Consider the following 25,117-nt stretch of genomic DNA (forward strand, 5'->3'; position numbering starts at 1 on the left):
GGGCTGGGCTCAGCCTGGTGTAAGAGAGCCATACAAATGTGACACACCGAGCTCTTCCTGGTACAAACACGGGTCAGCTCTCCAACTCACCAGCTGTTGGGATGCCTGCACTTCACACCAAAAGCAGCCATAAATTATCAGGATTTTAGGCTTCTGAGTGCCTAACTAGTATCCATTCACTTAGGAAACTGGAAGCAACCAGCGCTCTGTGAGATTCCTCTCTGTGTTTGGCCTTCTAGAACTCTACATGTAGCTGAGAGCAGTGGGGGAAGCCATAGGAAGGCAGCACAACTGCAGGTTTTTAATGAGGACGTGAGAAAATTGCCCCAGAAACAAAGTAGTGCTGCTGCTTTGTGCACTTTGGACTTGCATCAAAGCCACCGTGGTAGTTTGGGTTGAAAGCGAAAGCCCCGGTACTCACAGTCCCCAGGAAGATGCGCTGCAGTAACCTCCCAAATGAAATTGAGCAGCTTTTAATGGCCCCTATTTTCAACAAGCTACAGCTGAAAGGAAGGCAGAAAGGTATCATTATCCAGGAGGAACTGCCAGGGTGCCCCACAAGCCCAGGCGTTCTACTATAGAACTCAGACAAACCTTTCTGAGCACAAGCTGAGACGCAGCATCTCCTATTATACCACCTCTAATGCTCACATTTTGTGACTAATATGAGAACCCCTTGTCCGATGCCATCATTAGAAATTCCTAATGAAGTGCTCAGCATTTGGGGCTGGCTGGATGCCAAAGGCACCTGGCAGGGCAGAGTAATGATCACTTCAAGTCAGAAGTCAGACACAGACATCAGAGAAGCACAGAATGGCTTGGGCAAGCCCACCCAGTTCCAGCCCTGCACCGTGGACTGCCTGCCCCACCACCAGGCTGCACAGGGCCCATCCAGCCCAGCCTCCAATGCCTCCAGGGATGGGCATCTGTGAGCTTAACTTCATAGGAGAGACGCTCCAGCCTTTACCATGTGAACAGCAGAACGATCATCTGCCTCAACTGCCTCAGCTATGGCAGAGCAGCACTTCAGAGGGAAGGCTAAAGGCACAGTTGATTCTCTCTATCAAGGGGTGAGCACTTCTTACCTTGTCTGGAAACACAGAAACATGGATGACAATATGGACCACGTAACATAGATTGCTCATGAAACCAGTCCCAAGAGCTCCAAGTGGAACCTAAGAGCTCAAAGAGTTTGCTAACTGTCCCAAGGACTGCAGCAGAGCTGGGACACTGCAGCTGGACTTTGTGCACCATGGCCAACAGGCAATGCAAGTGCAGCACATCTCCCCACGGGGACACTGTCCCAAAACACACCTCAGCATCTCTGCAGTCCAAAAATACGTATCAGTGCGATGCTGTCCTTGGGCTCCTGCTGCATCCCCACGGCGCCGGGCTGGAGATCTTCCTTCAAAGAAAGCACAAAGCACGCAGCTAAAAGATAGTCGCTTACAGTTTATTTTTGCCTGAAATTATTTCACATCTCTTTGTACACAGCTACAGAACAGTAGTAGTAAACCATTGGTAAAAGCAACAGTGCTAAGGAAAACGTTGGCGTCATTTTTCTTCCTTTTTATAGATACTTTTTTTCTTCTTTCTCCCCATGCTGTATCTGCGTACAGTTTGGGATTTGAAGGGCAAAAAAAAAACCAACCTGGGACACTACGTGAGTTAAGACTCAATTTTTGTTTCATTTGTTTAAAAAAGGAAAAAAAAAAACAAAAGGAAAACAACGTAAGTTTTGGGTAAGGGCCATCATCTACATAGCAACAAAATTAAAAAAAAAAAGCTTGGCTTCCATTGAATAAGATTAAATATATATATATTTATATATAAAAAATTACATTGGCTGTATGTGAAACCTTGAGGTGCTGAAGAATAAAACAAAGGTGTTAAACAGAGGAAAAACCTGTGTTTGGGATTTTTTTTTTTCTTTTTTAAATAAGCAGCTCTGTACAACCAAGGCTCAGTATGAAAAAAAAAACCAAAAACCAAAACAAAACAAAAAAAACAAAACAAAACCAAAAGTCAACAGCGTCGTTATAAAAGAAACCCCCATTAAAAAAAAATCAAATCAAATCATCTTCTAAGGAACCGGAAGGCAAATCCCAAAGGTTTGGCCGTCCCACCTGCAGAGGGGTCGGAGCTGTGGGTCCACGTGGCGCCGCGCGATGGGAGCACGCGGAGCTGAGCGCAGGAGGAGAGGGGAAAGCGTCGGAGCGAAACGCTGCTGCTCAGCACGGAGGGAGAGCTTTGTTTTCTCCTCGTTTTGAAATACTGGACGCAAACAGAAAACGACGGAGTTCTGTCAAGTCAGCAGAGTCCTGCGAGTCCCCCAGCGGCAAAAGGAACGGCGGGGTTTTTCCCCACTGCCCGCGTGTAAATCTGACGGGGTTGAAGAGACTAAAGAGAGCGGTGCGGACCTGGGAAGGAAAGCTGACTCTATTAATCCCTGTGCCCCTCCCGACAGCATCCTCTAGGTGGGCACCTTCCTTCCTGTTTGATAACATTTGGAAATCAAAAAGACAAGCGATGGATGTGGTGACAGAGGGGCTATAATACAGTCTGCGTTACTAAAAGGCAATTCTTCAAGGACGCTTCCTTTAAAAAAAATAATAATAACAACAAGACAGCAAACTAGTTTATACAGTACTATACGCAAAAAAGGGTAAAAGAATTAACAATTCATAAATAAAAGACAGGTCCCAGACCTGTTATTTGTGAACCATTTTCTTAAATAGGTGCATTATGTAAATCTTATGTACAACAAAATTACTTTGCATAACAACTGTGAGGACACGGGGCGAGGGGCTGGAAATCAGATCGCGTTTGGTTTTCTTCTCTGGAGATTTTTGTTAAGTTTGATTTTTCTGGAGCAAAATTGGTCACAGAGGAGTTTGGGCTGGATGGGTGCCAGCCAAGGAAACCCAGGTAAATAATGACAAATGAATATATATATTTTTTTTCTCCACACGGCATAAAACACAAAGGCAAATAAAATCCACAAAGGTGTTTTTTTTTTTTCCTCTTTATAATCCTCTTTGCTGCTGCTACAAAGTCCTTTTATTTTTCTTTCTTTTTTTTTTTAATTCTTTTTTTTTTTTTTTTTTTTTTAAAGATTTTCTCCTTTTCAATTTAAATAATGCTGATTCCGAAATCACAAAGCTGCAAGGATTCGGGTCCAGGCCTGCTATGTCCCGACACACACAACTCCTCCACCTCACACCACGACCTTCCCACCACGTCCCAGCGCTCAGCCGCTCTACAGGAATTAACCAAAAAGTTATTTCTCTGGTTTGTTTTTTCTTTTGTTTGTTTTAAAAATCTTTTCCTTCCCATCAGAAGCAAAAGAGAGTCGGAGGCAGGCAGAGTTCACCAGGCTTCGGTGTAACGAACGTCCACTTCTTTCAGGTTGGGCAGTTTGGCCTGTGTGGGGCAAGAGGAGAAAGTCAGAGTTAATAACGTGTGCTCAGGATTCCAGCTCTGCTACAACAGCAGCAGTGAGCAGAGCCCAGCCCCTATTTCTACTACAAGCACTCAGCTGCAGCTGTGACTGCAGCAGACCCAAAGCGCACAGCCATGCTCCGTGCTGCATCACTGCCTGATTCCTCCCTCTGTTTGTTACACAAACGCTAACAATTTTTGGTGCCACGGAGTCACAGAATGGCTTAGGCTCGAAGAAGGGACCTTAAAGATCTCCCAGTTCCAACCGCTGCCATGGGCTGGTTGATAACCACCAGCTCAGGCTGCCCGGGGCCCATCCACAGCCGTGGGCACCTCCAGGGATGGGCAGACATCACTCTGGGCAGTGCAAACATCTCGCTGCCCCGAGTAAAGAATGTCTTCCCTACACCTCAACTAAATATCCCCCGTCCCAGTTCAAAGCCGTTTTGTCCTGTCACGAGTACACCATGGTCTCCCTTCCACACCTCCAGAGCACTCAGGCTCTCTGCTGGGTGGCCACTGGCTGTTTGTTTTCCTCCTACATGCTGGTGCCGCTTCCTTGCTTCCTGTCCAGATCCATACAGCTAAGTCTCCAAAACCAAACACGTTTAATTAGGCTGGGGCATAATTGAGGAGTTGGAAGTTTCCAGGAGTCATTATTACCTCACCCCATGATTTATGTGCGCACGTATTTTGATAAGAGCTAGTCATAATCCTACAGACACTGCCAGCAAATAATTTTTCAGTTAGGCAATAATGACTTCAGCGGTGGGTGTTTATTTATTGTCTGTTTCAGCCCGCCTGGTACATACGGGGGTGTCTGTGTGTGCAGTGTGTGTGGTGGGGCAGGGAGGAAATGTCAACCCCGGCTCGTGCCCCGGTGCTCCCACAGACCAAAGGGAGAAGAAGGGAAGATTTGTATCGAAAATGCGTTCTTTGAAGGCCAACTTGTTCTCAACAGACCTGTAAGCACACGGCCCAGGGAGAAAAGCTATTTCCCTCCCTTTGAGCACGCGCAACACTCCCAATAACCACCAATATTCACCTCAGTGAAAGAAGGGTGTGGGGGGAAATGTGACACGCGCCTGTTCTCTCAGCTTCGTTAAATCTGTGCAATTGTCCGGGCTTTGCTCCTTGTTGGCTTTGCTGTCTGCCCTGGCAGTCACTTTCTTTCACTGCTGCTGAGGACTGGGTCATGCAGTATCAGAGCAAAGGGAAGCAGTTTGGAAAATGTGAGCTTCAGCCTCAAGTGAGCAGCAGAGGGGCTCAGAAGCAGGCTAGGGCTGGGCCAGCCTTTCAGTAGACTTCCCTCCACAGCCCTGGACCAAATGCAGCACTGACCCTGATTGTCTGCAAAAGCTTGGCGCCCGATACAAGCTCCATTGTGTGAACCCATCTGCAAGCCAGCTGTTAATTCCAAGGATTTCTTTGCATATACAATTGTGACACAAGTTTTGAACACTTCATCTTGAAAAATCAGTGCTAGCAACGTTGCAACTGAGTTTCTGAAGAAAACCAGGCTCCACAGCCAGAATTGAAGATATACATTTGCAGTGAATTTTGAAAGCAGAGCAGTTTCAGGACTTGCCACAAGTCTGAAGCTCGACCCAAGGCTGTGACCTTTTTGAGTAAACCTGGCACAATCTCAGGTTTCAACACACAAGACAATATAATTTAGAGTTTCATCTTGAGCACTCAGGTTGGTAAGGTAAGAGACGTGACTCATGTAACACCAGAGTGAAGAAAAAGTCCATGGGAAGTCATGAAAGCCAACACATCTCAGTCAGTCTTTGCCTGAAACCACCTGGGGCTGTTCCCCTCCCACAGCTGTTCTCGTTCTTTACCATCTCACTGAAGCAGTTGTAAATTCATGGTACAAATGATAACACCAGACTTCTTACATCTCACACCCAAAGGAACAGGCACTTGTGCAGATGTTTCTGTTTAAAGCACGGTTCCAGCCCAAGAGGTGTCAAGATTAACTTGCACCTTCCCCAATGTCTTTCATTCCCTCTTTGCACTGTGAATCAAAGCTTCGCAGTGCCGCTCATCAACATTACTTCTGTTCCTGCTCATAGTGTAGAAGATGACTTTGGAGGTGTGCACCAGATTTCCCTCTTTATGCATCCCCATTGGAAACAACCATTATGCTCTTACTTATTAAAATTTATAGCTCTGGCAAAAAAAAGAACTTGGCTTTTGCTCCCTGTTCTCCATAGTACTCATTGACTCAACAGACTAAGCACTCCCCGAGTCCATCATAGCCAGCAACCTCAGGACGCAGCTCTCAGTCGTTATCCCCCCAAAATAATCCACTCCTTCCTCTTCAGATGATGGCCACCCATGCCATCAGCCCAGTGCTCTCTGTGCTAGGCACTACCAACACACGCTTGCCAAGTCTCCCGGGCAAGCCACTGCTCATCTTTAGCAGATAGAAGTCAGAAATACCTTGAGATCTTCATAGGTATCTGCTGAAAGTTTGGTGCTGTTCATGTTTAAACTACACAGGCTCTTCATGGCTAAAAGAGAAAATACACAGGTATTCAGGAATCATGCTGCCTTTTCTTAAAATATCAGTTTTACAGTAGGCCAAAGCATAAACAAAACATGACTGTGTGTCTCAGAAAAAGCTGAATAGTGTAAAATATAGAACTACAAATGGATAAGCAGCTGCTTGGGCCCTCATCCAGGAAAAAGTCGCTACTTAGGAAGGGCTATTAAGCATATGCTTTAGTCTGCTGACTTCAAAGGAGTTCAAGGAACTTCTCATCATCAGTTTCCTGCACATTATTCTGAGCAGTTCTCAGTGCTCTTCTTGTTGTGCACAGGGGGCACGCTGGTCCAGCAGCCCTTCTCCCCCCGACCTACTTCCATTTTGGGCTCCAATACTTAGCAGAATAGTTTCCTAAGAGGAGCTTTAACTACTGGCCTGTCTGGCATGTCTGTGTAAGATCAAGCCTATTAAAGGAGCCCTTTAAACCCAGTAGGAGAGGTTTATAATTCACTGCTGGACATAGGAAAGAGTCTTATTCTGGCACATGACGCAGCATTTGGTACAGAGGGGAATCCTGAATGTTGCTCAGACAACCCCAGTCTGCCTTGCCCTACTTAGCTCTGATATTAAACCACATGAGAACAGCCTGAGCCTCTTCCTCAGAAAGAAGGAGCAAAACATGTCAGAGATGTGGAACCTGCCGCACACAGTCGCTAAACTCATTAAAAAGATGGTCTGTGGCTCCTGCCTGGAGCAGGGAGTGTGAAAATGGCTGGGAAGTCCCAGGGCACAGGTCATGTTGCGAGATGGAGACAAATGACATCAATACAGCTGGAGGCAAGAGGGAGAGTACACTCTGGGACAGAAAAAATAAAACCACAAAGCACCACAGCAGGCTCAGACGACAGCGCTCCTTTCCTTGCCTGCAGCCAAGAACTAAAGCTGCTGTCTGAACCACGTGAATTCCCCTGCACCCACGTGGCTTTCGGCTCGCTTTGGTCACTTACAACTAAGGGCCAGCAGCCCAGCATCCGTGACAGGCGTCTCGCACAGGTTGAGCACTTGCAGCATCGTGAGGTGTTCAGACAGGAGCCGCAGCCCTGCGTCTCCGAACTGCAGGGGCAAGCAAAGTTGTGTTCAAACAGTGCACAGACATCATTGCGCAGACAACGCACACTCAGAACCGGGGCTGAGCTCAGGTTGTTTACCGGAATCTCCAGCAACATGAGAGCAAGCAGGTAGTTTTATTCGTATTTTGTGGATGGGGAATAGAAAAATTAACTTGTGCACGGTTGCAGATAATTGTTGTGGGTTTGAATACAGGTCTGCTTACTGGCTACCCAGTGCTTAACCACAGGACACCACTTAATTAGAGCAGTGCCTTAGAAGTCAGGACTTTGTATGAGAGGGCTCCTTCCCTCCCAGGCTATACAAGATGGCTATGGCAGTCCCAGCCAGCTCCCAACCACATCACAAAAAGCATAAGAGGCAAGTGGTATTAATTAGTTATTTTGGTCTCAAGAACAATGTCCTATTGATTAGTAATTGTTCTATTGACCCACTTCGTTTCTGCTGGTTCTAAATTCTCGATTAATGGAAACCAGGATATCACAAAGTAAAATGGAATCTCAGCTCTTTTTTATCACACAAAACGCAGCTCTGCGCCAAGCGAAATCACACTGTTTTCAGATGCAGAAGTTACACTGCTGGGACAAATCCAGAGGAGACAGATACAAGATAGTCTGGAAACTTGCAAGGAATCAGATTCTGCTTCTTACTCCTCAGACAAAAAGGGGAAATTTCTGAGGTATAAAAATAGTTAGGAAAACAAGGCAAGATATTTACATGACATTTCAGTGAAAAAAAAGTACTGCCTGTTGTGGCTGCACTGGGAACATTCATATTTTCAGTAAGCACTACAAATAGGTGCTAATAGAAAACGGGGAAAAACTCTTGAGGGGAGATCTCAGAGACCAAAACCAGCAGGGAATTGCAGAAGAACAAATTTACTTTAAAAACTCTTTCCATTAACTGCTCAATGATTTATTCAGTTAAGCAGCCCTGTTTTTGCTTACAGAATAACTACATTCTCATTACAGTTTCCTTATATTTATGCATTATTTGAGTTTATTTTCTTGCTGTTTTTGAGGAAATTTTAGTTGACCAGCATTCAGGGCCATTCACTACCTACAACGCACAGCCTGTCTGCTTTGCTTGACCAGTTAAGCTGCACAGTGATCTTTTTTTGTGCTGGTTTTTTTTTTGTGTGTCCTGAATGGGTGAAAGCATAAACTCTTCTCTAACAAACAAACAGCAGTAGACGTACTGTGAACTACGCAGTTCCAACAATGCCAAACTGGTGCTTCCAAACCCAGACAAATGCAATCCTTTAATAATTAAAACTGAATTAAAATTTAAAATAAAAATTACAAAAAAATGAACCCTGGGGATAAGGCAGACCATTTTTTATAGGCCCTGTAAAAACAGCATGAAGGCAAACTCATTCCAAGCAAACCTCTTCACACATTTGTCTCATGCTGACGTAACGTGAAATCTCAGAATTAATCAGCACGGGTTCCTGCTCTGAGTTTCAGTCTGCAAAGCACTTACCTGGGTTGACCACAGGTTCAGCTGCTTGAGTGAAGGCAGTTTAATGAGGTGCTCAGCACAAGCACTTGTTACATTGGTAAAGGCCAGGCTGAGATTTTCCAAATTTCCAAAAGATCCCGAGCTTAGCAAGCGGGCCAGGTCTGCATCCTGAAAGCAAACATCAGATTGATGAGCAAGATTATCAACTCCTCAGCCTGCAACCATCTGCAGTGGTGTCGCTGCTCCTGCTAACCAGCACGGATTGCACAGTTCCACCACTTGTTTACAGCAACAGAGAACCACACAGAGAAGTTTCTGTTTGTTGGCAAGCAGCTGGGCTCTTGTGGCAGCATTGCTTCACACACCCTGGGAAAAATGCATCCAGACAGTAGGACAGAAATCTTCTTGGAGTGCGTATCCTTACGAGACACCAAGGCATGAGTTTCAGAACTAACCCCAAAGATGAGCTTCTCAGATTAATGCAGATGTCACTGCACATCCTAGACCCACACTGGGCTCTGATACGCTACCTGGGTTTCAGTGATGCTGCTCTGGGTTTACAATGCCCTTAAACTGCACCAGAGATGGACCTCTTTCAGCAGAAGTCAGTGTGTAAAATGTAGAAGTGCACATTATTAAGTCTGCTTTTTTAAATGCAAAATCTGGTTCTCAGACCTATATTTTGATTGAATTACACATTCCAAGCCTGTGCACCACTGTAAACCTGACGACCTGCTGCTTGTACTGGCATTGCACGCTGCTGCAAGAACAGCAATGTGCCCTTGCTCATGTAAACCCCAGTCATGTTGACAGAGCAAGTGGAAGGGCTCCTCTCTTCACTGACCAAAACCACTGTGCCACATGGCAAACATAAATCAAGTGTTTAAATATGGAAAGACAAAGCTTGTTTTTTTTTATTGGCAAGATTAACTTACTGTGGACTTTGATGGCAGTGTTAACCTCGTGGGACCACCTTTTCTTTGCTGCAAGAGAGAAGATATTTTGGTCAAAGAGATTGCCAAATTACATTTCAGACCAACTGAAGCAGAGGGAGTTTTTCCCTAGAATGAACCCTGCTCTGATTTCAAAGCCCCCTGCCAGCCCTTCCACCCCTTCCCTGCTTTTTCTGCACCAACAGACTTTTCCTGTGTGTGCCGGATGCCTCCCCGGGGACCACAACTAACCACAGCCAGTGGTCTTCATGCCATGGGTCAGCATCTCTGCTTCAGCCTCTGACTGTGCAGCTGATAAAATCATTTACTTCACTATAAAAAACACATTCTTTACAGGCTGAAAGCAGGGGGTCCAAGAGGAGAAATACAAGTAAGAAAAAAGGAAGAGGAAGACCACGGGTATATTTGCAGATGAAGTGCTAACGAGAGCAGATTTATCTACTGCCTGTGGACCCCATCTTTAAAATCAGGAAAAATTTGTGATGTGAACTAGACCTCAGAGAAATGTTCCGAATGTCGAAGCATTAAGAAATGCTAGCCAGCACTAGGACCATTTGCTACTCGCATGTCAAAAGGTGGCAGAATTTGACAAGCTGACTTATAAGATTTTAAGACAGCAAGATTTCACCCCTTTTATTTCACACAGATTCCAAGCAGCTTCCTGATTATCACTCAGAAACCTAGTATGGGATCAGATACTTCAGCAAATATCACACAGCATATACATTCACAATGGGATCCCCTGAACACTGCTCCCATCCTGTTGTTAACCAGGAATTTCACACCCTGCTTGTCTTTCTTTTGTACCTCCATTTCTGGCGAGTACAGACCACAGTGTGCTATGGCAATACTGCATGCAGGGTGACATACCAGCTCTTTTAACTCCCTCTGCCTGTCACACAGCTGTTCATACATTCTCTTTCCCACGTCTGTGCTTTCCAGAGTAGAGATGATCTGGAGCTGGGTGTCATTATTATCGATGATGTTGTATTCCAGCATCAAACACAGAATCTAGCAGCAGAATGAAAGAAGAGCAGTCACTGCAGTGCTTGCATTCATTTTTTTCCAAATATTCTAATTCACCTGGGCATGCCAGTTTAAATTACTGGGTATGTTTTTAGAGGATGCATTATAGAGGCTAGACTGGGGGAGATCTTAACATTTACTGACTTCCCAGTACAAGAAACACATTTTTTTATTGTAAAGAATGACCTCCAGTCTCTGAAAGTCACCCTATCTATCCTGGCTTCCATTAGTGCTCATTCCTTCTGACCAAGAGGAGCAATTACTTTGCATCAGTGCTGGAAGATGGCTTCATGCCACAGCCCTCATCAGAACAGGTACAATCGATTCGGTATTTCCCAGCTACACTGGCTGGACTGCTGAGTAGCAGATTTGGGATATTAGGCATGAGCAGTAGAGCCAAGCAGCCAGCCAAGTGCTGGATTTTCTGCCCCTAAGAGCTGGGCTTTATGTACCAACAAAGTGCATGTGGAGTGCACCCAACATACGATGGGGAGAGGTTTGAGAGGCTGAGTGAAAATGGCACGGGGAGCTGAATGTTGCAGCCAGACATCCTCCATCACTGGGACTGTGCCTGATGCCTCAGAAGCAAGGCAGACCCCAGCAGATGCTACAGTGGGACACAGCCTGTACTCTCCATGCTGCCCTTCATTTTCAGCTACTTATGTCATTGAAGCTATGGAGGCAATAAAAGCTTTCCATTTTAATTGCAGGTACTTTTTAATGAAGATAAGTAACATTAAATTGCAAAACATTGTGACTTCTTCCACTCAGTTAATCAATTTCAATTTCCCTTTGGCATTTATTAAAAAACTTCTCTGAAGGAATGCAAAAAATAGTATTTGCTATTAATGCAAGAAAAATAACATGTCCTAAACACTGAAAATACAAGTAAATACTTTTGATAAATGCACTTTCTTTCAGTGCTGATTCTGCAGGTGGCAGGACAAGCATTGAGCATTTAGTCACAGAAAGTCTCACTGCTCTGAATTCTGATCCCCTGCTGCAGCCTGTGCATTCATTGCCATTTATTTCCCATCACTGTCCCTCCAAGTGGGTTACAGCAAACGATCCCTTTGTCCAAAAATTCTTGCACTCACCTCTCATGTAATTCACACATATCTGCACAGCAACAATATTTCACAACACAACTGCCTGCTACTGGTGTTTGATACGACAGACTTGAACTCAGCTTCTCTAGTTCCATGGGATCTAATTCTGGAGAAGGCAGTGTGAAACTGAATCTTAATGCTGCTCATAAACTGTATGATTACGTATGTTACGGGCTTACCTCTACCATCGTCTGGTTACCCCTCAAGGCCAGCAGCATGCAAGGTCCTAATTTATTTTCAGCCAGTGAAAGCAGAAACTTCTTTGTTTTATAGCAAGATCCCATTAGAATATGAACCTATTTGAGAAACAAATAGCTTAAATTAGAAGTGTAAGCCTAAGAAACACATATCTAGAATGAACACTGTTATGCACTCAAACAAACAGAAGTACTTGTGACAAATAAAGAAAAGGAGGTCTCCACTGTTATTAGGGCTGCAGTTTCTTTGTAGCTGTATAGCTGACTAGAAGTCAGTTTTTGAACAAGGTAATGCCTGGAATGATGGGAGGGAATGGGTAGCTTTCCTCTGCAAAGCAGCCCAGCTGACAGCCTGATAAAATCTCTGCAGGAAATATCGGAGCAGCTGTGCAACTGTCCCCATCCCATCCCTAGCAACACAATGACCCCAGCTCCAGGGGAAGCACAGGAGAATTTGTTTTCCTTGCTGTTTGCAGCTCAGTTTCTCTGGAAATGCCAGCTGGAAATCAAGGGTTGTAAGGGCTGTATGTAAAAATGGTGCTGGCAATCTGCAGGCTGAGCACTAGCCTTGGGTAAGGAGTGGTGACGGAGAAAATCATCTCTCAAAGTGAAGAAAACGGAACTGGTGAGGAAAGGAAGAAGTGCCCAGTGAAAATCCAGCAATCCTCAACCTTATGTTCCTGTAAGTCAGAACTTCATTTGCTCTACCTGGGCCACTGTCTTCCTTTCCCTTTTGCTTTATTTGCCCTGAAAGGAAAGACATGCTGAGAAAACTCCTCAGGAAGACTCCTAGCAGACAGAAGTGTTCTGCAGACACTCTCCTGGCACCAGATAGAATGGAAGATATCGCACAGTGACATCCATAGCTGAAATGCAAAGCTACTCATACCAATCGAAGTCTCATCTCACAGGAGGATGGCAATGTTCTTTCCCATTTAAAAACCCTAGAGATTAATTTCAGAAGATTTTGGGTTCCCAGCTGAAAGTTTCATTTTATGGCCCAGGTGGCTGATTCACCAGCTTGCTGGCAGAACATAATGTGTAGTTTCTAGTGACCTGGGCACTAAGAAGTCCACCATGTAGAATACCAGAACCCCACTACAAAAAGCTTGTAAATCATGTTCCTTGGTCCACAGTGTTGCCTGGGCTATGTTCAATCCATCATTCCATGATGAGGTCAATTCTAAAGAAGATCAAGTGTTATCACACAACTCCTCTTCCTTATGGCTGCACTACCAGCATTACCAAGAAGGCCTTTAGAAGAACACCTTTAAGGAAGTGAGCTTCAAGCTAAGAAAGATTTTACTTTATGCAGTCATTAGCATTAAGATTTTTGGAGGCTTTCTTAAGTGATGGAAAATACTGATGCTAAGATTAATATAAAGCCCATCTCAGAACAGGATGTTTTTTGGATTTTATGATTAGTCATTAGCAGCTCTTTAAGTATTTATCAGCATCTCTGCAAAAGGCACAGAATACTGCATATTAATGTATGTTAGCATTGTGCTTTCTCATGCACACCACCTCCTGATGCTTATAAATATCATGGACCACAAAAGCTCTCAGGATAAATGATATAGTTCTGGACATATATATATATATCTTTTTTTTTTGCAAACATAACAAGAAAAGTGAAAACAGATGAACCCTTCTGTGAACAGTCTTTGCCCACTCTTTCACAGGTCAATCTGAATTTAAGAGAACAGGCATGTCCTAAAATGTTCAGTATGAGTTATACATATATATTTTTAAATGCAAGTAAAACTTTTTGTTGCCAGCTACGCATTACCTACTTACTGCAAACAAGTTTCTAAGCCCATGTTATTGCAGACACGTACCATACTGGCAAAGAGCTCTCCATCATCATCACATGCCACTCCTCCAGGGCTGTAGAGCTGGAACCAACCATCTTTGCCAGCCCGCACACTCAGCAAACATGAGTGGACCTGCCAAAAAGCAAAGACATTGGGAAGGTTACAGACCCTGTCAGTAATCACCAGTGTCTCCCACACTGCACCAATAGAGGTAACCCTGCCTACCTGGGGTCTACTGGAAGTTTCATGGTTAATATTACAATTTACACGTTAGGAAGTCTTCACACACAGAAACCCTTTCTTTCCACTACAAAGAAGGGGGGAAGCTATGCCACTGCTAATCGCATGCCCTTTTTTATTTGCTGTACAGGAATCAAACACAAAATGGGTCTAATCTAGAACAGCTCCTTTTACTTGGGAATAAAAATGCAACAAAAAAGAAAAAAAAAAAAAGCAGCCTAGATTTCTGAGCTTCTGCCATTCTGCCCCTGTTCTCCTAGCATGTGTCTACACTTCTGACGTGATACAAATACTGAATGCAGTGGCGGATGGCTTGCTCATTCCAATCATGTACAGTTCTCATTTCTCCTGCTGTAATAAGACTTATTAGAGTCAGGATGAAGGAAGCCAACACAGAAAACTCAACAGGAATACGTAAGGTGGAAGTTGCACAGAAGAACTGGTACATATAAACTGGTGTACAATCATTTGTCTAAATTTGGCCCACTAGAATGATTACTATATCTACTCTCACATTCTAACAGAAGTATCACCATGAAGCTTTCTTCCCTTTTTTTTTTCCCTGAAGGGACACAGAAATTACATTCTAATTTTTGAGGAGGTGGGGGTAAGGTCCACGCACCCTCACTTGGGTATGCAACAATAGAGATGAAATCCTGATGTCAGTCTAAAACAAGAAGGTCTTTGTTATCCAACACAGGTGACTATTGCTCACAAAAGCTGAAACACTGAACACGTTGAGTCTGGGCCATGACGACAATGTAGGCTCCTCACCCACCGTTCAGGCGAGCTTTCTCTCTTTTGTGCTGACACCAAAAATGAATGCAGATGAGAGGTTCCCTCTGATTCAGCCAAAGCTGCTCACGTTAAACAAGTTACATATGTAGCTAGGAAGCAGTCAGCCACCGAGAGGCTACAGCTACACAGCCATCCCAGTAACGTGCCTCCTACCCTCTTTCTCCTGCTGATTTACGCGAATTACGGTCATTTGCAGACAGTGTACATTTAGAAACAGACCTCTTAAGGAAGGACCTTCTGAACGAGATCCTTCCAATTAATGCTCTGGGCAAACGGGCAATAAACTTACTTCTTGCCTTGGGTCTTCTGCAAATCTCTGAATCACGTATTTCAGCTCTCTACAAGAGAAAAAAAAGAAAAAAGAAACGTAAAAGGACAAGTACAGGCAGCTGTTGCTTGCAGTATTCACACAAGTGTCACAGCTCCCTTGGATTACTCTTTACACAATATATATTCATGTACTTTAGAGAGATAAAAGTCAAGCTGCTTCCACAGAAGGAAATATGAAGTCTGAAAGTGATCACTAAGAAGAGAGTCTATTCAAAACAGTCTAGAAAAGCTTTCAGAGATGTGCAGTGACAAACTGGTTTGTAAATTCTATCAGAATCCAGTGCCTTTAGACCTTGGGCTCCTGCTGTCACAGTAAATTACAAAGAAAAGTACATCTTTTTATTGCTAACAGAACATGCTCACAGCACCACACAGATAACAAACCTCAGAGATACAATATTGAATAATACATCACTACTGCTATTGACTAGAACAAGTTTTTTAAATAATTGCTCCCCTTAACAAAACAAACAAGCATCAACTTACTTTGTGAATTTCTCGTGTGCAAGTGCCCTGAAATTTAAAACAGATAGGTATGAGAATTTGGGAAGAGGAAGGGGGAAAACAAAACAAAACAAAACACAACACACTTTTCAGTTCATTCCAGATAATAAATGGACTTACTAGACACAAACACAACACAACACAAAAGGCAAAAAGAATAATCTTTAAAAAAAATATCAGGTAAAGCATCTGAGGGACCTCAGGGTCAGATGGAATCAAACAAAAGACTAGCAAAACAGCCACATAATTATAAACAGAATTTTGGCTACCTCCAACAGCCAGATGAATACTCAAACTGCACTGCAATTAAGGTATGGTCACACCTAATTAACATCATACATCAGGAAAACAAGTAATGGTCATTCTATGAGGTGTTTTGCTCATGGTGTGGCTTACAGCTCTCCCAGGGCTCAAATTTTACTTAGGTAAATCATGCCTCTGTTGCCTACTTCCAAGCTCTTGCTGTAGCCCAGGTAACCTGGCACAGAGGATTAGACTTCTCTGATTCAAGACATTAGGTCATTAGGGGATGTGATAAGCCAGCAAATTGTACAATTATAGGTTGTAATGTTTGTCCGTGGAGGTCTGCATTTTATGAACACAACTGCTCATTAACAGGTTTCTGAGGGAGCCAGGCTGATCCATAGGGTAGCTTCTTCACATAATTCTAAGTATAAATGATACAAGTCTCTGTCACACCAGTAAAGCATCTTCCTCTACTACACCTCTCACTTAGCTCTCCTCACCCGCTCTCCTTTCTTCCTTGCCTGTTAACCATTTTGCTCTTCAGGTTCCTCTTAAAGAAATGAGGATGGGGAAGACTTCAAGTATCTCTATATCAGTAAATTCAACTCTATAATCTAAACTTATACTTGGGGCACAAAGTTCTTCTTATCATCATGTTTTACACTATGTTGCACTATAAAACAACAGGAATGCAAATAATCAAGTAAATGCTAAGACAGAACAAACTTACTCCTTGGGAAATGGGATAGGTTGAAGCAAGCTGGCCAGGGCTGGTCTCCAGTCATCATAGTCTGACCTGAAAAAGGAACATTTTTCTCAATAAGATAGCATGTATGGAATATGGTTTGTCAACAGTTGGTTTGAGGAATAAAAACTATCTTACTGCAGGCACTAACAGCTCTTCTGCTGTAGTGAGACACTGCTCCAAAGATCCGCAGTGACACTGCCCTTTCCATTTTCAGCACATTCTCCACTGAGGCACAATAAATCTGGTATTTACAATGACCTCCAGAGAGGTCTTCTTTATGTCAACTTAAAGACATTTGCTGTTTATGAAACCTGTTGACATTTAATCGCTAAGTAATACTTTCATCTAAGTTGGTGCAGCAATTACCAGGCCATTGCTATTTACAGCTCTGCTCTGCATTTAATTGGAATTTATTTTCTTTTGCTAGAAGGCATAAGTCCAGTTGTGGAAACAAAGATAATCCCTCATTTTTAACCTACACATACCAAATACAATTTTACGGTCTGATTTATAAAATAATGACATGACATACATCTGGTACTACTTGCTTTTGTATGCTTTCACTCAGAACTTTTCTAAAGATTGCTGTGCACATTCACAACTCATTAACCTTTTTCTCCTCCTGCTTCAAAAACAGTTACTGTTACTATATTCCTGCACAGCAATACGCAAGAAAAAATGGGCAGCAATTCTGTAACAGGAACCAGAGCTTGGGAGAACAGGAAGAGGGAGGGGAGGGGAGGGGAGGGGAGGGGAGGGGAGGGGAGGGGAGGGGAGGGGAGGGGAGGGGAGGGGAGGGGAGGGGAGGGGAGGGGAGGGGAGAGGAGAGGGAGAGGAGAGGAGAGGAGAGGAGAGGAGAGGAGAGGAGAGGAGAGGAGAGGAGAGGAGAGGAGAGGAGAGGAGAGGAGAGGAGAGGAGAGGAGAGGAGAGGAGAGGAGAGGAGAGGAGAGGAGAGGAGAGGAGAGGAGAGGAGAGGAGAGGAGAGGAGAGGAGAGGAGAGGAGAGGAGAGGAGAGGAGAGGAGAGGAGAGGAGAGGAGAGGAGAGGAGAGGAGAGGAGAGGAGAGGAGAGGAGAGGAGAGGAGAGGAAACACGGCACAAGGGAACAGGTCAGTTTAAACAGGACAGAGACCTTTGCTCGGCTGAGAGGATATTAGAGAAGGAAGCACTGCCAAAATTAAGAGTGCAAGAGGACAGACGGGGATAACCACTGCAGAGGGCTCAGGCCAAAGGACCTCAAAAGGGATGTCTCTGGTGCGTTAGTGCCATAGCTGCCAGCTGTGTATTATTTATTACTATCTGCTTTCAATATACAGGACTGCCCTTCTAGGAGGAGATCCCTAAGAGGATGCTTGCCTGACATAGGGCAAAGAGAACATCCAGTTTTACAGCACACACTGGGCAGTGTGGAGCGACCTGGCAGCATGTCATCTCTTGGGATGAAATACTTTGGAATGGCTGTAGAAGATAGTTAAGTAGATCCTACAGTCTCCTCTCACTGCTGTTACCCTTTGGATTTCAGTTTCAAAAGCTAGCTTATTGGCTGCAGCTTGCTGCAAACTTGGCACAGAAGTATGATATTTCTTTAGGAAGGAACGAAGCGTAATGTTCTCAAATGGACGGTACAACTGATAACATTACAAACAGACAACATATGCACAGGAACCATTCCAAAATGATGCATTTTTTGCAAAGAGAAGGTTCTAGATGGATGCATTTCCAAAAGTCTCATCACTTTTTGAATGACATGAAACAGTGATTTCCATAAACTAGAGCAGGTTAATAGACGTGAAGTTGGACAGTTCACCAAGGCATGTTCATGGACACAGAGACAATTTATGTGCCTGAGCATTCTAATTCTTATGAAGCAATGTACAGAGAGATTTTATTTGAAGGAATAACTGGCATTTAAAAAGTCAATCAGAGGAGCAATTATCGCTTGCCCAAGAGTGGTATGACTCCAGGTTACAAAAATATATAATATCTCATGCAAGTAACCAATTCAGAAGAACAACTAGGATCTGGTAGTAGCTTATTATATTAAAGAGGAGATGAGTGCTGTACAAAAGCACTGTGAGATGAGTTAGCTTTTTGTTCTCACTACTCTACAGAAGTTCTGCGTTCAGTGCGTGCACTTTTATTTCCCATGCCATTTGCCTTTCCGTAGCTATCTGTAGCAAACAGCCCTGCCCTTTTCACAGGTGCTTTCTCAGACAATTTTAGCATGTAATTTCCCACCCTCCTCCTGAAACTCCTCTGCCAACAGGCTATGTAAGAACCACAACATCGTGCTGAGTTAAGGGGTTGTCTCTTCCTGCAGCTGCACTGGTTAAATGACCAGAAATGAGTTTAGGGACAAGGCTGGAGCTTTAAGGCAGTCAGGCCAGCAGATGAGGAGGCACTGCAAGGCAAAAATCTTAGTGCTGGTTCTTCTCAAAACACTAAACAAATAACAACTGAGAGTCTTGGCTATGTCCCCTGATAAATACAACTTGTTTATTTTCCTCATGTTATCTTTAGCATTGGAGGGACCAAAGCATAACGCATGTCAAGCTACAGTAATCCAAAAAAAGAAACTTCATGCCCATGCCAGTTGGTCTAAAAGCTATTTGAGCCTAATTTTCTCCTCCTTCAAAAATTTTGTCCTCTGGTTTAAATTAGGAGTAACTCTGAATTACACCTACCTGCAGCGAGCACTGACTGCTGAATCACACAGTTCTTTGCAGAGGCAAAAACCCCCATTACCCACTTAAATTACTGAATCATTAAGGTTGGAAAAGACCACTAAGATCATCTGGTCCAACTATCATTAGATGCTAAACAAACTGTGAAGATGACCAATTTTGTTTGGTGCCTCCAAGCAGCCCGAGGCGAGGCAGGGCTTCATTACATGGAACCATTTTTCCCACTTTGCCTGTGTAAAGTGAATGTCACGAAACACTTGCAGAGGTGCTGAGCTAGCTCCTCTAAGATGATGCTCTCTTGGGAATGGACTTCAGCTCCTGAGTCTGTGTCCTCAAAGAACTGACAAATCTAATGAACCCATTCTATTATTATCGTTATCGTTTGAATATTCCTCCTAAAACTGCACCTGACTTCCCTTCAAAAATGACAGGTTTTTTTTGTTCCGTGTAGTGCAAGGAACTTCATGGGCAGAATTTTGAGCAGGAGAGACCCAAATGTCAAAAGGTTGCATGAGAAAATTCAGAAGGTGCTCAAGGTGTTTCACATCACATGAAATAAAGCATCCACCAATCTCTCCTGAGATGCACTTTGAGGCTTAGCTCCTGCGACATCTCAGTTTAAGTGTTACACCACTAAAATTCCTCCCTGAGCAATCTGAAGAACCGTGATTAGTAATAATGGGAACCAATCAATTTTTCCTGGCTGCTCTTCAAAGGAAATTGCAACAAGCAGAAAAAAAGCTGCTTTGTAATAGACCAACGCTGCTGACAGAATTGGAAAGCATCACCCTGATGAGAGCTGGGAGTTACGTGCTGCATCCATTTGCAGAGCAAAGCCTGAGAGAACCAACCACTGCGTATCTTCCTAGCAGAAGAAAGGAAGAAATCTGTCTCTTGTGAAAAACACACAACTTGGTCACATGAGTGGGACCTGAAGAAAAAATCTACACAACCTGTAATCCCTTCAATCTATGCTAGGAAACATGAAACAAACACAGCACAAGAATAAAACTAAACTACTTATTAAAAGCCTACGGTGTTTCTCCTCCTCCCACCTATTCCCTTTTCAAAAACACTTTCTTTCTGTCTGTGCTCATCTCATCTGACTTCTCCTTTCATTTCAGACAGCTGCCTCTTTTGTCTTCTTTTCGGCCCATTCAGAGCTCTGGCACATAGCAGAGGTGTTGGAAGCAGTGAGGGAGGGCCACCGTTTGCCCCAGCTGAGAAGCCTGGCCCTAAGGCTGCACAGGAGGGGATGGAGCACGGAGATACGGGGAGGGCTTGGAGAACAAAGTCCCATTACAGCCCCTCAATGGGTGCCAAGTTGCACAGAGCTCAAACCCCATGACCGGGCTTACAAACAGCCCTTCTGAAGGGACAGCCCGCAGCCTTGGCCAACCTGTCATGGCCTAATCCCCCTCCACAGTGATTTCGCCTTCGGGCCATCGTTGCTATCGGCCTGTCGACATAATACATTTTCCTTGCCAGGGATCACCTTTCACCAAAATGAAAACCTGCCCATATGTCATGTGCGGCACAAACAATCCAAAACATATTAGCAGCCCGGGGCAACCCTGATAAACATGACACAAGAGAATCCTCTTGGGATATGCAGAGCATGCCCCTGACCTATTGGGGAATGTGGGGAAGGCAGGGGAAGCTCCGGCAGAGACTTGCATTTGGAAGGCTGGCAGTCTTACCGCCCAGAGACGGTAAGCCCCAAATCCTCTTCGTTTTTAGAGCACAATAAGGAGACAAGGAGCAACTACACAGAAATAGCTTGTTTCTCTAGATCAAGAGGCTTGGCAAGATCAAACATCTTTTAGGCAACTTCTTTGTTACCTGGCAGTAAAAAGATGGCCAAGTCCTCCAACACATGTGCCCCTGGGTCCAGCTCCTCTGAATCACACTGCACGGGGCTGAGCTCAGGGCTGGGGCAGGCATACAGCCCCACGGGCCCTCTGTTAGGTACAGCACCAAGTGCCATCTGGAGCTCTTCGGACCACATCAGGTTTTGATGCTATTCACTCCATAGAAGAGGACACACAGCCTTGCTTACCACAAATTTTTCTAACCACAGATGTGATGTTCAAGCCTAAGTTCGACTGTACACGAAATTCCCTAATGCATAGACAGATTAGCATTCAAGTAAGGAGCTGGGCAATGCTAAGCAGCTCTCAGATCCCCAGATTCAATATGATGCACGGAAAGATTTCAATTAATTTAGTGCATTTTCTAAGCACCAATTTAAGACCGTAGCATTCAGGCTGGCATCAATAACCTTATCAGAATCCAGACTGCATTAGGGGATATTGACACAGGAGTTTGATCTACTTCTGAGTGCAGGACGAAAATACTATATTCCACTAAAGACTGCCCTTCCTTTGCCAACATCTCTCAATCCATGATTTCACGTTTTCCTGTAGTATGCAATAGTTGTGTATTGTTACTCAACCATATTACAAAAGGTTCAAAGATATTTCTAGTGCTGTGAATACAGCCAAACTCTCTCTAATCTGCACATTTAGTCTTCTGTGCAAAAAGTGAGGCCTTACAGTGGCTATTAAATAATTGCTGTTACATTTTAATCACTATTAGAAGCTTTTTATTCAAAAGTATGTATCACGTAGGCGTTAGGTGAACAATAAAAAGTCCTCTGCTGAAGAAAACTGTTAAGAATTCTCATTTGCTAGACTTTCAATAATTAAAATCTGCCTAAATAAATTACTCCCTGCTGCCCTAAGTTAATTATGCAAAAAAGAATACCATTGTTGGTGACTCTCTTGTTTTAATGATGATATTGAGTCAGACACCTAAAAGAACAATTAAATTCAATGCTAAGCAACTTATTTATGTTTGGCTTACCACTGTTATTAATAAGAACATTATTTTAGTGGCTGCCCGCTGAGAGCTCAGCTTCTGGATAGCTGTTATTTTCATAATGAATGTTTTCTTCCTATTGGCATGATCTTCAACTCCCTTTCTTCAAATTCTCCATTTTTCAAAGTACAGTAACAGTGTTTAGTACCTCAGAAAGGCTTTGTTCAAGAAGAGCTTGGGCATGCAAAAAGATCAGCATCGTAACAGGACTGTCCAGCACTTCTGTCAGTAAGTACTAGCCCTTCTACAGTGCTTTTCCAATGCTTTATTTAGTTTACCATTATATTACAAATAAAGAAAATGATGCACATGAAAAAAGCAACTCATCTAAGACCTCCCAGTAAGCTAGCAGCAGAACCACGAATGGAACTCATTTGTGCATGAATGTTTTTGGGACCAAAAATAAAAAATAAATCCAAGGACGAACAGGAATGGAATGGAACCCAAATCAGTGGAACTGTGAGCTGTGTGACAATATATACCAGCTGTGGTGCTGGCTTAGACACTGCCTTGTATTTTCACAGGTTGTGATTTCTTAAGCAGGGTGTGGGTTCCAGCAAGGCAGTCTAAGGGAAGTTGCATCAATTGTGATCGTGAAAATGAAAAAAATAAAAACTGATTAAAAATTGTTTTAAGGTACAGAATGAAATACAGAGTTCTTGGTGCAGGAAGTAATATGGGAATGGAGAGCTGGCATATCAAACTTTGAAAATTTAGAGAGACTGTGAGGACAAACATGCCTGTTCGCAAATGTGTTTGTAAGTGTGTGTCAGCTGCGTGATGAAACCAAAACCGTCAGTGCTTAATGAGTCAGCATCCAAGCCAGCATCAGGACTGAAAGGGTTCACAGTGTTTATGGAAAACATCTAGAGTCATGGGGACAGGAATAAATACACAACATGTTTAATGCAGCACCTGGGTCTCAGTGCATGAAGACTTAGAAACCATTAGATGGAGGAAAGACAGATGCCCTGCAATTCTAAATGCTAACATTCCTGAAGGTAGAGAATAGGGTAAGGAAACAAAAATTATCCTTCAGCAGCCTCCTGCTCAAGAACCTAATGGGAACGGTACCTTGGATTCATTTGTCCTGTCTCCAACTCTGTTTGTCCTTACAATTGTATTTGCAGGACAGCTCAACGGTGAGTGAAGTAATTACATTAAAATTGGTGTTAAATATTCTGAAAATACTGAAAATGTGGGGAAAAAAAACTTTCACAAAATCCTTCATTACGGCATTTGGACTTCATGCAGTTCCTGGAGAATGTGCACCCAGGCTAGCACTTGACTACACTGTAGTTAAATACAGTTTACAGAGGAGTCTGAATTTTACCCACTGTTGTGTAATATTAAAATAAAAAAAAAGCAACTATTACTTCATTAAGCCTTTCATTGTTTAAAAATCATTAGTGTTTGCCTACAGACATACTGCAACACAGTAGGAAAGCTGTATGTCAAAGCCAACAAAACTGTTTCAGGTTGTTTTCCTGCATGAACATATGTTCTATTACAAGCTTCTATTCTGCAGTCCACTTTCTGTGTTACTCCTTCTTTCATTTATTTATTTATCCAGGAGATAAGCAAGCGTTTCCCAGAGAACTTTGTATTTTACATTCCTCTTGAACATATTCAGAAGATTTGCCTCCCAGGAAACTATGAAGCCATCATACAGTAAAGGTTATTTGAGCACTCGTTCATTATACAGGTTTGCTGTACCAAAGCAATCGAACAACAAACAGAGGATCTATTATAACAGAAGTAAATTTGAGCAGGCCATAAAAATTCTACAAACATGCAAGGAGAATACCTAAATGACAAATACTGTCCTCATCCAGCTCCTGAAGAAGCCAAGGCAGCAGTGCTGCATATTGCTGCACAAGCCACATGCCTAACATGGGTCTACATTTTTGAGCTTTGTCTTGGGCAATCCCAAGAGCCCTGGAGGAGATAAATGGATCTTTTATTTTGGCAGCTAAGAACAAAACAGAAACCACTGGCAACAACGTCCTGTCTTCTGTAACATGCGTGAGGCTCACTGTACAAATAAGCTTTCCCTTTTCATCTTCCTAATGCTATTTTTAGAATGTATTGGCAGTGCCAGATGTCTCTTTCAGAGGCTAGACGCCAGTGCTGGAGTTAGATTTATAACCGTGTGCTTGCTGGCCACAGATGTTGAAGAAGAGAGGCCTGTGGGAAAAGCTCCCCCATTGCTAAGATGACACTGTTCAAAAAGCTGTTTAAAATAGTTACTCACAGCATCTTGAGTATTTCCACATAGCAGCCAAGGATCCTGTCTGCCTGGGCGCTCAGCTCAATGCTCATGGTGCTGCAGGTGGGACTGACCATCAAGCAGTCAATCAGGTTGGGCTCGCTGTCATTGCCCACGTTGGCTGTCATCTTCTGATTAGCCTTGTTGTTGTGCTCCACTTCCACATGGATCTCATTTGAAGTGACAATGACTGGCTTGAGCCGGGATTCAGTCAAGGTAGCCTCCTGAGAGACCAGGTCAGGACTCGTGTGAAGAAGGCGGAGGGGGAGATTAGGCTTTCGGTCACATTGCTGCTGGCAGCCATTCCGAATTTCCTTCAGGCTTGGCGAATTGTCTCGACTGAATTTTAAAAATAAACAAATAATTTCAATAGCCAGACATAACAGTGAAGAGTGGAACAGAGAGAGAAACACGGAGAAACCAAGATCTGTCGCAATTTCCCACTGCTTTTCACCCTAGCCCACCATACTGCTTTCTCCTTCGTGACTGGATTATTGAAATCAACTATAAATAGTAAAATGCTGTAACAGCACTACTCTGCAGCCCCTATGCTACAAAGATTTCAGCTTTTCATTAGTCCAGTGGACATGCCAGTTTAGTATAAAGGTGAACTTTCCCATCGAAGTTGAGCAAAGCTGTAACAGGATCCATGCCCAAGTATGTATCTGGCTACAGTGCATGCCCAGACACTTGTCTGCAGCCCTCGTGTCTGGAATTTCTGTTGGACACTACGCAGCCCCTGTCCGTGCTCTACCATGAGGAAAGTCAGATAGCCATAAACAAACAGGAAACACAGC

The 25,117-nt window shown here is 43.6% G+C and overlaps 1 protein-coding gene across 1 annotated transcript in view; it reads right to left on the reverse strand.

Annotated features, from left to right (window-relative positions):
- Nucleotides 1-1,432: 1,432 nt before the first annotated feature.
- The window catches only part of CMIP (c-Maf inducing protein), a 123,271-nt gene continuing 99,586 nt past the window's right edge, over nucleotides 1,433-25,117 (reverse strand). Inside the window, exons 10-21 of the mRNA XM_052685880.1 lie at nucleotides 24,306-24,659; nucleotides 16,472-16,537; nucleotides 15,478-15,504; nucleotides 14,951-14,999; nucleotides 13,648-13,755; nucleotides 11,792-11,908; nucleotides 10,348-10,488; nucleotides 9,460-9,507; nucleotides 8,546-8,692; nucleotides 6,943-7,048; nucleotides 5,890-5,960; nucleotides 1,433-3,423 (exon numbers count right to left, since the gene is read on the reverse strand). Of these exons, the coding sequence (XP_052541840.1) occupies nucleotides 3,370-3,423; nucleotides 5,890-5,960; nucleotides 6,943-7,048; nucleotides 8,546-8,692; nucleotides 9,460-9,507; nucleotides 10,348-10,488; nucleotides 11,792-11,908; nucleotides 13,648-13,755; nucleotides 14,951-14,999; nucleotides 15,478-15,504; nucleotides 16,472-16,537; nucleotides 24,306-24,659 (1,288 nt within the window). The 3' untranslated portion in view covers nucleotides 1,433-3,369. The remainder of the gene's footprint in view (nucleotides 3,424-5,889; nucleotides 5,961-6,942; nucleotides 7,049-8,545; nucleotides 8,693-9,459; nucleotides 9,508-10,347; nucleotides 10,489-11,791; nucleotides 11,909-13,647; nucleotides 13,756-14,950; nucleotides 15,000-15,477; nucleotides 15,505-16,471; nucleotides 16,538-24,305; nucleotides 24,660-25,117) is intronic.

The sequence above is a fragment of the Tympanuchus pallidicinctus genome, unplaced genomic scaffold (assembly GCF_026119805.1).
Source record: "Tympanuchus pallidicinctus isolate F22 unplaced genomic scaffold, pur_lepc_1.0 scaffold22, whole genome shotgun sequence".
NCBI lineage: Eukaryota > Metazoa > Chordata > Aves > Galliformes > Phasianidae > Tympanuchus > Tympanuchus pallidicinctus.